We start from the raw sequence: 15,652 nt of genomic DNA, 5'->3' as shown, positions 1-15,652 counted from the left end.
CTGAAGCCAGTGCTGGCAAGGTGCATCAAATCTCAAATGCATCAACCCAAGCGGCGTTTCTGCCACTGAGGGCGCCATATACCCCAGGAGCTTCTGAAATTATTTCAGTGGGACCTCTTTTTCCCGTTCATAGCACTCCCAGTACCAGCACTCGACGGCTGGCTGTCGTGTAGCTCTTTTTCTGACCATGAAAAAGCCATCACCTCTTTAGCATCTGGCATTACCTTCTCTAAACAGAAATCAAAACAAAAAGAAAAATCCATCTCTTCCATCAAAAGAGATTCTGGGTACCTTTGTGTGCATTTGGGATGTACACATTCACAAGAATGAAAGAGGAAAACTCCCACTGTGAGTAGAAGGGTTTACAGTTTATGAAGAGTGCCTCTAAATTAGGACAGCATATCTTCTTCAGCGTTGTTACATCTGAACACCACTTTCATTAATGTAGAAACACAATCCACCACCTCTCGTTTTCCCCGTTAAAACGAGTCATGCAATGCGATGCAATCCTGTCGGAACAGCTGGAAGCCCGGCAGATGTAGTGCGTTGTCCAGAAATGGCTTCACTCAGCCAGGTTTCAGTGAAGCACAATGCAGCAGAGTTTGAAAAGTCCTTGTTGATGTGGGTTAGGAGAAGTAGTTGATCTGTTTTGTTAGTAAGGAATCGGACATTCGCAAGATGAATACTTGGAAGTCATGTCAAGTCACCTTCACTTATATAGCACTTTTTACAATACAGATTGTTTCAAAGCAGCTTTACAGTGATATTAAGAAAATAATGCAACAAAGATTGTTTTGGCTGTACAGCAGCTCTAGAATAAAGTCATTGTCTAACTAGAGTCAGACAATGTTTTTAATAAATTAATTTCCCTTAGGGGCCGCTCACACGACATGGTTTTCAACTGAAAACATAAAACCTTCAATGTGTTCTGGCCGCTCATCTACATAACAACGGCATCCTAGTGGCCCAAGAACATAAACCCTGAAGTAGGTTTCAAAGTGCAAGTTTTTGAAAATGAGTTTTGAAAGCAATACCTTTATAAGCGGTACGTTATAAACCGTTACTCCCATGCAAACTTTAAAAACGTGAATCTGCTAAAACAGCGATGGCATGCACATGTGCATGATGTGTTTAGTCTATAGTCATGTGCGTTTGAATGTGCGTTGGTGTGTAGTCCTTCTTTACAAAGTGACACCACCAACCACCTGTCCGGCATGCATAAAACAGCGCTTCTAGTCATTTCCTCGGATCCGTGTGAACGGAAATCATGTTTTGGAAATCAACATTTTCATCTGTACAGAGGAAAAACATTTATTGTGAAAAAGCAACAACTTTTGCCATGTCCCCGCAGGGTATAGTCTAGTTGACACGGTCTCTGCTGACTGCAGGGCTGTGTAGTGGTCATGTCTAGACGCAGGTCCTTCATCTGATCTGGATACAGCCTGGATCTAGCTGACTACTGTAAACCTTGGGATAGAGAGAGACTAATATTAGCATAGATGCCATTCTTCTTATGATTTAACAAGTACATCAGGTGTTATGGGAAGTGTTCCCGGTTCCGGCTGATCTAATTTATGCAGCCTAATAATCATTTTACATGATTTGAATTATGGAAAATGATAATGTGCTATGTGTATGCCAGGTTAAAGAGATGTGTTTTTAGTCTAGATTTAAACTGTGTGTGTCTGCATCCGAACAATGCTAGGAAGACTGTTCCAGAGTTTAGGTGCTAAATAGGAAAAAGATCTATTTGCTGCAGTTGATTTTGATATTCTAGGTATTATCAACTGGCCAGAATTTTGATATCACTATAGAAGTGAAGGGCTATAATGCATTAAGAGCTCGCTCAAGTACTGGGGAGCTAAACCATTTTATGCTTTGTAAGTAATTAGCACGATTTTAAAATGTAAACGATGTTTAATAGGGAGCCAATGCAGTGTTGACAGAACCCGGCTAATATGTTCTTACCTCCAGGTTCCAGTAAGAACTCTAGCTGCTGCGTTTTGGACCAGGTGAAGTTTGTTTATTAAACATGCAGGGCAACAAGCCAATAGAGCATTACAATAATCTAGCATGAATGCATGAACTAACTTTTCTGCTTCTGTCATTGAGAGCATATGTTGTAATTTAGATATGTTTTTTTAAGATGGAAGAATGCTGTTTTAAAGTAGTGTTGTCAAAAGTACCAAATTTTTAAAAAATTATACCAGCATTTACATCTAGCATTTTGAGAGCAGTTGAACGGATTCTTAAACACTCTGGCTATTGCGTTCTCACGCTCAACATATATGTCTCTGATTGGCCAAGTCGTGCTGGGGCAGGATGTATTCGATTGCCTCCGTCTGCTTCTTCACTGCCAAGAACTGCTGTGAGAAGTCCTTAACATTGGTGCCAACGAGATGGGGGCGACTTTGTCGGCATCTGTGCAAGATTAAGGCACAGATGGAACTCCTGAACCACCTTCATCGGTCGGTCAGTCATTGCTGAGTGCAGCTCCTGCATCAACCCTGGGTCAGGACTACCCAAGGGCAGCTCTTTAAGTGCCTTAGCCTGATGGAACTGCAGGATGGCCATGGCATGTGGGGCGAAGGTGAACTTACCATGAACGGGAGCCTTGGACGGTTCCTCCAGGTGGTGGCGTTTTGCGGGCATAGATGCACCACGACCACACCCTCAACCTGTGGGACCTCTGAGTACCCACTGGCCGCACCACTATTGAGGTTAGTGAGGGTGGTGGTACCTGTGAAGCGTGGCTGTGTCGTTCTCCGAACTTAGAGACCAATCATTCAACTGCAAATGCTCAGATCAGGGTGGAGAATTCCACTCTAGCCCGATATTCACAGAGGCCTAAGAAAGCACGGTAGCCAACTTAGGGAAGTCATCCACTTCAGAAGGCATAAGCCAGTCCTCTGATGCTGCAATCAACAATTCTTCCTCTTCGTGAATCCCAAATGAGAAGTAATATTCTCCCTAATGTGAACCTCCTTACTTATCTGACAACTGTACTGGGAGGAAAGAGTATGTAGAGGAATGCGAGACCCAGAGGGTTTACCTGTGGAAACACTTCCATTGAATTCCTCATATCACCCTCAGCCCTTTCCGCCCCGCGGGCTTGTGCACATTAGCTGCAGAAGGACCGGAACAGGAGCAACCAAGGAGACTCTCTGCCTTTTATAAAAGTATTATAGTTGCAACCGCGACGTCCCCATGCCCATACTCTCGCAGTGAGATTATGTGCCATACACAAACACTGCCTCAATGTGAGCACGGCCCAAACAACAGTCACAGATCGTGGCCGTCCAAGGGGGAAAGGTGTCAACCACATCCAGAAATACACTGGTGGTAAAGCATTTTTAGAAAGATGATGTCTGCTGGTGTCTGCCCTTTTAGAGGATTTTGATATTTTTTGCTGTCGAAGTGCCCAGGAGAACTCCTTGCACTTAACTGTGCGTTACTGGAAAGAGACTGCTGAAACGCACTGTACAGATTTCCAACAGCTCTTTTTCTCTTCTAAGGTGAATGAGTTGCCAGTGCTCATTCGACTGCTCAGCTCCGAAGAACAAATCTGAATTAGTGGAGCAAGCCATCTCCTTTTATACCTGTATGTCCAGAGGAGTGGCATGAAATTCCACTCTGCAATTGTCATTGGTCTTTTCTGAAGTATCAGACCTGTTTGGGGCTCCCAAGTTTAACTCCTAGTGTTATTACATCGACACAACATAGAGTGAGTGACAGATAGGTAACTGACCTTCCACAGATATGTATAGTAGTAAAATATACACCGCAGAACAAAATGACATCACATGATGCTGGTCAAATGGATTTGGGATAAAACATTTTTCAAGGGGGTGTTCCGTTAGTAACACGACCCACTCATTTCAAAAAGCAGACATTGTTAAAACTATAATTTAAGGGACATAAAGGCAATTGAAAAACAGGGTGCACAAAATATTTGTGACAGATTATAGTATGTATTTCATAGTATGTATTATCTTAATAGATGAAATATGATATTTCCAAAGAAAATTGTTAGAAAAAAAATTAAATTATCATCAATGGACATGAAATGTATCCAAATGACCCACCCAGCAAAGGGTGCCCTGTTAGAGGCTGCACAAAGACTGTCTTAATTTGCTGCAGTCTGAGTCTGAGCGTGATTGTTCCTGTTGCTCCTCACAGCGTTGGTCTAGTTTCACAGTCAGCTTGATTCTATCGAACCCTGGTGCATTTACATTCATCTTCTGTCATCACAAATGTGCACACCATATAATAGAAAACAGGATGTCGGTGAATATATTAATTCATTTTTATTAATTTGGTGCTATTTTGAGCTGCAGTAAAGTGAACAACACTTAAGTTTACTGGATCTGCATCTCATGAAGGCAGATTTTTGCTGCTTGTAAACAGACTTTTGAGGAGACAGCAAATTGCGAGCCAGTTGCTGCTCTGATTGCACTCACTATGTGCGATTATACTGCAGGTTCACTCTCACTCATATCCAAGGTAAAACATCACCACTGTCATCCCTTACGTTTGTTTTATTGAACTAATGACATTGTCATTGGTTAACCCTAGTCCTGGTTGCTTTCACATTTGCACAAAACATGCCACATTCCCAATTTTTCACATTAACAATTTTTTATGTGAACAATTTTTTATTTCAAACTATGCTGTCAGTGTCAAAGTACCCTTAAATTACCTTGATGGTAAACTCTGCAGGAAAGTGGCCCTCAAGGGGCAGGACTGAACATCCCTGCTATAGGAATACCCTTCAGGGTGATGACCCTCCAGAAGTATGCAGCAGTATTCCCTACATAGGGACTGAGGTTTACATGTAACCGAGATGTTCCCCTAATCGTTTCATTCAACTGTGCATCAGTAGCTGACACCATACCACAGCACCAATCTACAGAGTGACTGCCAATATATTAGCCTGGTAATAATATTTGCATTTGGTGTGAAATGACCTTTGGAAAGGCAGTAGACAAGACAGCTCACTAGATGTTGGTACAAAGCATAACATTATTTTAGATGTGACAATTTTTTATGCATTTTAATTTTAGAGCACTTCTGGAAAATGAGAAAAAAAGAAGAGAAAATGCAGAGAAAGAAACTGAGAAGATTGCAAGAGAGACGATGGAGCTCATGGAAAGACTTCGACAAATTGAAGAGCAGACCAAAAAAGCTCAAGAGGGTTGGAACTACAAATGTCTACCTAGAACCACAAATGTCACATTATTAGTGTATGGGTTTAAAGATGAAGCTTGTAATTTCTTCGCCACTAGTGTCATCAGATAGATTTGGAAAAGTAATGACATTTTTTAAATAGGTTTTCTAAATGTCTGCCCTTGGTGCCATCTGCCAGGAGTCACACAGTCCTGCCACACATTAAAGGCACCAACACACTACAAGATAATTGGGCCGATTTTTTGGGCCCAATTCTCCCCTTCCGACAATCCTAGCTAAAGTCCAGATTATCTTGATGGTTCTACAGATTCTCTTATCAGATTTGTTAATAGACATCTTATCAGATTAAGAGTGTTAAGAGTGGTAGAATCTGCTCGGAAGAATGTTGGAGCCGCACCAATCTCAAATCGTAAATATCCAACATGTTGAATATTTACGATTATAAATCCTGTTGTGTGGGGAGAACCTGAGGACAAATGCTCACACACTCTTTAGATTGTCACGTGTAATGGAACGAAACGACACCCAATCGGAAAGCAGGCCGACAGAAGACGGAAGCATAACACAAATTCATCCAAACTCTTTTTCCCCTCAAATTTTCTGTAAAAAGCAGTCCAAACACTACTATCGCCATTTCTTCTTGCCCTTCATCGTTTGTTTACTCTAAAGTCACATTTGACCGCAAGAGATTTTGCAAACTTTTCGCATGTTCACAGTCGGGAATCTGGATGTTTGTGAATGGAATCTGTTAGTGTGTGGTGTGCTGTCTTGGTAACATCACGGCACTCAACACACTATAGGAACAAAACTGTTAAATCTGTGATTTTTTTTAATCATCATGCTTGTGGTCTCTCACATTTTGAAAATCTGATAAGATTTAAAAAATCTTTTAGAGTGGATCAGGTTACTCAAACAAACAGAAACACCATAAATATGTCTATCATATTTTACATTTTAGAAAATTTTATTTGTGTGACATAATAGTTCTGTTGTTCAGAGCTAGAGGAGCAGACCAAGCGAGCATTGGAGCTAGAACGGGAGAGGAAATTTGCTCAGGAAGAGGCTGAGCGACTGGAGAGAGACCGCAGGATTGCAGAAGAAGTTAAGTCCGCTTTACTGCACCAATCTGAGGATCAGGTCAAGAACCAAGAGAATCTGGTAGGAAAGAAAAGTACTCAAAAAATCTTCTAAAGATACTTTAAGATCAAGGGTTAGTTCACCCGAAAAAAAATTAAATCCTGACAATATTTACTCACCCTCATGTCATTCCAAATAATAATTGATTACTTTATTCTTCAGAAACACAAATAAAGATATTTTGAAGAACCATGGTTTGGAATAGGGATGTGTCATGTAGCCAATTACCTTATTCTTAAAGGCATGGATAATGGCTTCAAAAAGAATAACAAATTCTACTGAATTACAGACAAAATATTTGGCAGACACAGTCACTCCTCGTGTTTGCTGGATAACAGGTGAGCCAGGAGATAGCACAATATTATACATAAACATCTAAAACCACTACACAATGAGTATGTGTGAAGTGAACAAGTGTAAACTCTGCGAATAAAATGAGTGCAAATCAAGTAGCCACGTTGCCATCTCCGTGTGTCTCTCGCTTGGCAAAATTAATAACTAAATTACTACACCATACACATGTTCTACTATTTTATATTGTCCTTATTCCCCTGTGTTCTTTGTTCTAGAAATTTTATTTTTATTTTATTTTTTTTCATACAGTGGCTGATTTTCATTTTCTGTGTTTAGTTCATGTTGTAATTTTTTCCATAGCTACCCTTGTGTATTACCATGACAGCTAATCACCTTCACCTGTTAATTGTTAGCCTGTGTATATACCTCTGTGTTTCAGTCTGTGTTTGTCAGTCGTTGTCTTTACATGTCTTGTGTTAAAGCTGTTGCGTTTCCCCCTTTTGGATTATTGTCTCCATCCCTGCCTGGATTTATATTTCATGACTGGAGTATCACTCCCTGCTTTCTTATTGGAATTATCTTTGTTTTTGTGTTTATTTAATAAACTGCTGCACATAGATGATTGCTTCTCCTCTTCCCTGCACTCTGTGACAGGTATGTGTATTTAAATTATTTAAACATTGTACGATATGATATACAAATTAATGAAATAAGCGCAGCATGATCGCAGATCAAATAGACACGTTGCAGTCTCTGCACGTCTCTCAAAACCTAGCTCTCTGTCAAGAGTAATATCAACTAAGCTATTGAATCATACACATTTTCTACTACTTAATTTGTCTATTTAAATGTTTTAAACCTTGTATGATATGATAGGCTACATGATATTTCTGTCTCACTCTCAGAAACAGCAAGCATTTATGTGTTCTTTATAATTTGTTCAGATTTGCATTTGTATGCATAGTAAAAGTTGTTTCAGCAATTTTCAACCACTGAATATTTTCTTTTAACTTCTGTGTTTTTTAATCAGTTATTTATAGTGTCTGATGACTCTTATTTGAGGTTGTGAATGATTGCTACGACAATTAGAAGATTTAAATTCTAAAATTATATATATAAAAAAAAAATGTTAAGAGTTATACAAGGCATAATTCTTAAATGATAAATATGAAGGGCACAGATATCCGTTTAAAACGTTCTTCTCATATAATTTAAAGCTGCAGTCATGTGGAAGAACATTGTAGCCAGAGCTACTTCTCTCTGTTTATATCTATGACGAGTCACGCAGGTACTGGGCTATTCCGCAGTGGTGCCGACCTGACCGGTCTAAAATAGTCAGAATATAAACACTTATTATAGGTGTACCACAGTGGTTCAGGATGAAACAAAAACATGGTTTGGAAAATGGATTCATGATGTACTCGTATATTATATAATTTCTGTCCGTTCTGTCTGTTTTTATATAATTAAAGCCCCGGCCACTTCTGGTTTTATCAGATACAGATAATTTTGAGATTGTTACAGATACAAATATTGGCTCCGCTGCACACCCCTAGTTTGGAATGACAGGAGTGTGGATAAATTATGACAAAATGAAAACTGAAAATTATGTTTCCTTTATGTATTTATATAAATTATGTATTTACTTTCCCTTATGTCATTCTAAACACATATGAATATCTTTCTTCTGCAGAACACAAAAGGAAAAATTATGAAGTATGTACACTGAGCTCTTTTCCATACAGTGGGAATGGATGCTTTCAAGCTCCATAAAAGCACTATCATAAAAGTAGTCTGTATGACTTGTTCACCATTCTCAAACTTTACATGATTTAAAGCAAAAAAAAAAACCACTATCTTTTTCTCATTCTGTACATCGCTACAGCAGCTCTTTTCACCCACTGCCTGAAACACACTGTTTTAGTTCCTGTCTCTTTAAAGCCCACCTTTCCGAAATGTCCAGTCTGCTGTGTTCAGCACACTCTGCGGAAGGCGCAAAGACCCCTATCAAGGGGCCACACGTGAAGGCCCTATAGTTCCAGCTGAGGGTACAGATTAAGCCACCCACTCAGTTACTGCGCCATCCCGGGGAACTACGGCTGGCTCTGCCAGAGTGGAGCCACCAGAAGAACCGACTGTCAGGGCCACCAGAGGAAAGGCATATAAGGCTCTCTTTCGATCGGCTACTCGTGGGTCAGCGCCACAGTAAGTCACACCACTCCAGGACAGCATGTCCGCACCCTGGTTCAGCCTGCCCAGCATGTGCACTGCTCTCACTGACTGGAGGTTGTGCTGTGCCCACAGGAGGAAGAGTCTCGCCAGTCTGTTCAATTGGCACGATCTCAGGTGCGATCTCAGGCCTCCTTGGAGGTTTATGTATGCGGCCACCAATAGGACATGGCTGGTCTCTCAGGTCTGTCAGAAAGGACTTGAGTGCCAGGCGCACCACCATCATCTCTAGACAGTTATTGTGCCAGCAGAGCTCCGAACCTGACAAGGTGCCGAACGCTGGCCTGCCATAGCAGAGCACGCTCCAACCCGTGTTAGAGGTATCTGTTGAGACCATTTTACTTTTGGAAGGCAGCCCGAAGTCCACTCCCGATTGGTACAATTGCACAGCCTTCCAGGGTGCCAGGGATTTGACACAGCCATGGGTCACCCAGAGGTTCAAGCGTCCTAATTGCAAAGCATGGTGCGGGACATGTGCTTTCAGCCAGAACTGAAGCAGCCGCAAATGAAGCAGGCCTAACGGGATGACTGCAGAGGCTGCTGCCATCAGGCACAGCATCCTTTGAAATGCCTTGAGGGCAAAGACCCTCGGCTTTAAATGATTCAGACCTCACTGAATTTTCAGCGAGCGCTCCGGTGACAGCCAGGCCCGCAACTGGGCCAAGTCGAATAGCGCACCCAGGTTGATTCTGAACCCCAGACACTCTAAGTGGCTGTGGAGAAAAGAACTGTGCACACACAGCTTATCTCTCGACTGGGCCATAATAAGTCAATCACTGAGGTAGTACAGGATGTGCACCCCATTCCAACTCAGGGGGGAGAGTGCCGCATCCATGCATTTTGTGAATGTGCAGGGTGCCAGTGACGGTCTGAATGGCAGGACAGTAAACTGGTAAGCCACTCCTTTGAATGCAAACATCAAGAACGGTCTGTAATGAGAGGCTACCTGGATATGAAAGTATGCATATTTCAGATCCATTGATAAAAAGCAATCCCCTGGGCAAATCTGTTTGAGGGTTTCCACACCCTCAAATCGGGGGGTTCTGCGAGCAAACTGGAGAGAAGACTTGTTTGATCATGATCAGGAATCAGTTTGACACTTTCTCCATAGCCTCCTCTAAGGGCTGCCTCCTATTCCCTCCTGACTAGTCAGGAAGACTGCTTGGTCTGCTGACCAGGGTCCAACACTACCTGGGGGCAATGGCCCTCATACTTTGGAAAGGGGTAGCACTTAACGCTCCGGAAGCGATGCTTTGGGAGATCACTCACCAGATAGCCAAAGGGGAGAGGTGTCGTCTCAGCCGAGTACACTTCTTCAGCATCACCAAGTCCAATTCTGGGTTCTTCAGAAAGGCGAGCAGGTAGGCTTCTTCCGTGGTCAGTGAGGAGACGATCTTCGCTCTGAAGAGAAAGATTGGGTGTGCTGAGACGCCATTTGTCAGTGTAGTTTTTCCTTCAGTCAGGCTTCAGTATTTAGAAGAAATGGACTATACCCATAGCGTCAGCTACTGACGCAATGTCGAGTGAAATGTTATTGTAAGGAAAACAGTGTTTCCTCAACACAGTAAAATCACTCCAACTGTTCTTTGAAGGTGGGTCAAAGCAGCCAGTATGTGGGCATTATGCAAATGTGTATAATGGTGACAGCTAGGGCTGTATTCTCCCAGTCGATTAGTCGATTATTTGGTCGATACGTTCTGGCTCGACCAAAATTCTGATTGGTCGATTTTTTTTGTTTCATTAGTTTTCATTTCATTAGTTTTGTCGCGTTCATTTACCGGTAATCAGTTTTGCCGCGTTCATTTCATCAGTTTTGCCGCGTTCATTTCATCAGGTGGAAAGCACTAATTGCTAATGGGGGTGTTTTCAGAGCACCCCTGTTTCACAGGTAACAGTCTGTCTTCAGAACACCCCCCTTGTTTTCACTTCTTTTGGATTAGCCCAACTCACCGGAGAAGACGGACAGATTGAAGAAAGTAGGCTACTAGAAGGTTTGCTGAATATTACTTGATCTGGTTTGTTTAATAAATATTATTTTTTTTATTAAAGTGGACGTGCCTTTTGTGTTTAAGAGTAAAAGCTTAAAGTTAATAGTCTATTCGTGTCTCAGCCGCGAAGCTGAGCTCCTATGTTCAGCCCATAGACTGTAAAAAATAGGTTCAGCCTCACTCTGTGCGAGCTCACTCTGTGCGAGCTGTGTCAAATCCCTGGCACCCTGGAAGGCTGTGCAATTGTACCAATCGGGAGTGGACTTCGGGCTGCCTTCCAAAAGTAAAATGGTCTCAACAGATACCTCTAACACGGGTTGGAGCGTGCTCTGCTATGGCAGGCCAGCGTTCGGCACCTTGTCAGGTTCGGAGCTCTGCTGGCACAATAACTGTCTAGAGATGATGGTGGTGCGCCTGGCACTCAAGTCCTTTCTGACAGACCTGAGAGACCAGCCATGTCCTATTGGTGGCCGCATACATAAACCTCCAAGGAGGCCTGAGATCGCACCTGAGATCGTGCCAATTGAACAGACTGGCGAGACTCTTCCTCCTGTGGGCACAGCACAACCTCCAGTCAGTGAGAGCAGTGCACATGCTGGGCAGGCTGAACCAGGGTGCGGACATGCTGTCCTGGAGTGGTGTGACTCAAAGTTCTTGTCATGATATCACTAGTTGACAACATAGTACTATTTTCGGAAATCATAGGCTATGATATTGCGCAGGTGCACGTGATGCAACGCTGTCAGAGCCGACAGCCGACAGACTCGTGTGTCAGACTCATTTCAGTGCAAATTAATTACGTCAAAATCGATTTAATACTGCAAATAGCCTACTAGTTTTTTATGTTTATTTATAATTCATTTAGGCGGACAAAGTAACGTTAGGCTACTGCGCACAGTTCGCAGCTAATTAATTTAACGTTTTTTTTTTCTAACGTCATTTTTAGTCGATTTTAGTCGATTTTTAGTCGAAAACTTCAGGACTTCAGTCGACCAAGATTTTCTTTGGTTGAGTACAGCCCTAGTGACAGCTAAATCATTGAATTAATGACGACAAACGAGGCGTTTCGGTTGTGTTTTATGTTTTTTGTTGAAGAGATTAACTATGACATGTGACTTTGCAGATTGTTTACATACACAAACAGCTATATTACATACTAAAATAAATGCAAGATTTAAAAAAGCATAATATTTTTATTTTTTATAATATTTTTTACTTGTTTCCAGGTTTGCAGTGATTTAATGGTTCGTTATGTGCTTTTTGAAGCTTGCCAGCCTCGGGTTACTGTTGTTGTTGTTGTTGTTGTTGTTGTTGTTGTTGTTGTTTATTGTACAGAAAATAATTTTCTACAAAAGAAATATGTTTGCTTCATTATATCTTTAAAGGCAACAGAGCTGGCTGAGCTAACATCCAAAATCACTCTTCTGGAAGATGCCAAAAAGAAGAAAGAGGATGAAGCCAGGAAATGGCAGAAAAGGGTGAGAGTGTAAATGTACTGTTTTATCTGTTCCATATGGTTAACCTCAGGCAAACACATTAGCAGTCTCATAATAGTTTACTGAGATTTCTCTTTGAATATCTTGGCAGGCGATTATGGTTGAGGTAGACCTGGAGAGGACAAAAGAGGAGTTGAAGAGTAAGCTAATTGGGGTCCACATCCAGTCAACGTCCCAGACGGAGAATGACCATGATGAGAATGATGAGAGCAGTGCTGAGGCCAGTGCTGAGCTCACATCCACTGGAACTTATCAGGACCGCAGTGAAGAGCAGCGTATAACAGAAACTGAGAAGAATGAACGTCTGCAGAAGCGCCTACAGGTGAGCATGAGAGACAGCCATGATTTTTATCAAAAAAGATGTCATAACCATGCCCTAATGCAGAGGTTCTAAACTCTGTTCCATGAACTTCCCCCAACACTGCACATTTTGTTAGTCTTCCTAATCAAACAGATCTGATTCAACTCATCAGTCGAAACTCCAAGACCTAAAATGGGTGCGTCAGACCAAGGAGACATTAAAAATGTCCACTGTTGAGGGGCTTCAGGAAGAGGGTTGAAAACCACAGTCTTAGTGGCTAGAGCAGGGGTTTTCAAAGTCAAAGATATTGGGCCTCCCTTCTGACACAACATACACAATGGCAAACACTGAATTCAGCACTCATGAGCTTCGTATGTGCGCCACAGAAAGCCGCCTGTCAGTACTGAACTCAGTTCTCTTTCATGGTTTATTATGCTTTTAATAACTCATCATCAAGCACATCCTGCTCTTTCTTCTCATTTATCCATGTTTCTTTGCTGCTCTAACATGTTTAAGCAAGTCCCTCGCTGCACGGATATATTTACATCGACATTAAAATCAACTATTTTTGACTGACAAAATGGTGGCGGATGGAAACAACAATAGCTACAGTGAGTTGTTCAAAATCTTTCTTTTTAGTAAACTCTGTGTACACAAACAATGTCCTCAATGCTCGGGTTCATGTGTAGAGCCCCTGGTGATACTTCGAGCACAGTTTCATGTTGTGTCGAGCCTTCTTAGTGTTTTAAAAATAGCGATTTTGATGCTATCATAGTCGTGCCCCTAGCACTCCCATTCAAAAGGCAATTTGACCGAAAACAAAAATACGGTCAAAAAAGTGGCGTTTTACATTCTAATTATGCTTTTAAACAAAAGTTTGCCTCGGGTAGATTAACAAAAAGACCCTAGGTTGTATTTTGGCGAGAGTTCCACTTTAAGCTGAAAGCAACATATCTTTATGTATATTATGTCAGTGCCATTGTTTTGTCTCAAGATGCACACCAGTAATGTTTTTTTTATAGGCACATTTATAAAAGCTATTTAAATGCCGTAATTGAACTAATCCTGGTTTAATCTAAGTCCTGTCTGTGAAACCAGGCCGTAGTCTTCTGTTTAGTTCCAATTATAGACGTCACTCCATTCCAAGCTAGATGAGATTTCCCATTTGTAAACATAGTTTCTACCTTTTTCTTGTACCGAAATGTCACTAATTTTACTTAATTTCACACTAGTTTATGAGCCTCTCTATACAGAATACTATCTACTTGTTTAAAATAAATATTCATTAAATCAATTGCATTTTTAACATGTGTGAATGTGTGGTTCAGAATAGCCTAAAAATATCAATAAACTTTGAGGCAAACAACAAAGTACTGCATTCATAAAGTCCATAAGGTATGATTTGAATAGTTATGTGTAATAGATAAGGTTAACAACAAAATAAATAAATAAAAATCTGCCTATAATTTGAAGCAAACCTATGGGTAAAAAAAAAAAACCAAAAAAAAAAAACCATGAAAACATAATAGACAACCTACAAACCTTTATATTTCTGAAGTAAACTTTTATTTGGGTACATACTTTCCCAATGCTATAGGTGGAGATTTAGGTGTCATTTATAATCTCTACTGAGCCAAAACCTGATGCTGGTCACATATGCACTGTTCACATTTTCCATTAACATGCGACTCATATTCAGATGTGTTTTTGTTTTTTTTAACCCGACTGCATTTACACCTACATTCCAGTATGGTTGGATAAATATCTTGTCACACTTACCTGCACAAAATGCAAATCACCACTTAAACAGGAGAACAAGTTTTAAAGGGCTCTCTCTGGAAAGAGAAATGAGAGAAGCGAGAGTCCAAGTGTAATTTAGTAAAATAATTTGATAAATAATTGAATATTGTTGATTTAATCTGCTGTGTTAATTGTAGGAGTTCAGTATCTACTATTTTCTTCACATTGCAAAAGCAGAATAAAAAGAAAAATTAGTATGGTAAGTAAATGTAACAAATGTAACGAGGACACTGTAATAAATAGAAATTCTGAAGAACAAATGTGACAGTCTTGCAGAAACTATTCTCTGCAGCTTTAATTCTTATGCTAACTGATTTGTTTCTAATGTTTTTTTTAGGCTCTGAGCTCGGAGCTAGCAGATGCCCGTGATGAAAGCATGAAGACTCCAAATGATCTTATCCATGCTGAGAATGTGAGGTTGGGAAGGGACAAATACAAAACCTTACGGCAAATACGACAAGGAAACACCAAACAGCGCATTGATGAATTTGAGTCCATGTGAATTCCCTGTTGCACAGATTGTCTGTCTGTTAGCCGTTTGCAGTCAGTATCTGTGTATGGCAATCTGTTAGCATTTTCAACTGCTGTGTTTGTGTCCAAATCTGTGGCAGGTATACTGAAGTGATTTCAGTCTTTTGAGGTGAATTAAAAAAAATAACATAAAGTTAAATCAATGATAAATGTTGTAAACCTCTTGATTGTTTGAATGTATCAAATTATACTGTAGTGAGTTTCATGTGATAATTAAATAAAATCAACAAACAAAACAATTAATGTACTCATACCCCTGAAATACAGTCTCCAGTGCTCATTGCAGGTTATAAAATTATTAAAATAAGTTTCAACCACATCATCCCGGTGTTTTGGTGAGGAAATGTCCTTAAAGGCTGATATTCAGTCACTGATCATCACTAAAGACTTTTAACTAAGGTCTGAGTTTGGTTTAGTGCTCAGACATCTTTCTTTGCATGCTGCAAACATCAAACTTACATGTGCACAGACTCATATACTATTCTTAAAGGGATACTCAACTTTAAAATGAAAATTCTGTCATCATATACTCACCCTCATGTTGTTTCAAACCTGTATGCATTTCTTTCTTCTGCTGAACAGAAAGGAAGATATTTAGAAGAATGTCAGTAACCAGACAGTTTCTGGTACCATTGACTTCCATAGTAGGAAAAAAAATATACTATGTTTATGTGGGCAACACAAGTTCA

The 15,652-nt window shown here is 40.6% G+C and overlaps 1 protein-coding gene across 1 annotated transcript in view; it reads left to right on the top strand.

Moving 5' to 3' along the window:
• The window catches only part of msnb (moesin b), a gene marked incomplete at its 5' end in the record, with an annotated part of 47,503 nt that extends 32,281 nt beyond the window's left edge, over window positions 1–15,222 (top strand). Inside the window, 5 exons of the mRNA XM_081381966.1 lie at window positions 5,064–5,194; window positions 6,185–6,345; window positions 12,221–12,313; window positions 12,423–12,653; window positions 14,770–15,222. Coding sequence (XP_081238092.1) covers window positions 5,064–5,194; window positions 6,185–6,345; window positions 12,221–12,313; window positions 12,423–12,653; window positions 14,770–14,934 — 781 coding nt within the window. The 3' untranslated portion in view covers window positions 14,935–15,222. The remainder of the gene's footprint in view (window positions 1–5,063; window positions 5,195–6,184; window positions 6,346–12,220; window positions 12,314–12,422; window positions 12,654–14,769) is intronic.
• Window positions 15,223–15,652: the final 430 nt, after the last annotated feature.

The sequence above is a fragment of the Scardinius erythrophthalmus genome (genome assembly GCF_964197995.2).
Source record: "Scardinius erythrophthalmus genome assembly, chromosome: 13".
Lineage (NCBI taxonomy): Eukaryota > Metazoa > Chordata > Actinopteri > Cypriniformes > Leuciscidae > Scardinius > Scardinius erythrophthalmus.
Note: the sequence above shows the minus strand (reverse complement) of the source record. Positions and strands in the feature narration are given on the sequence as shown.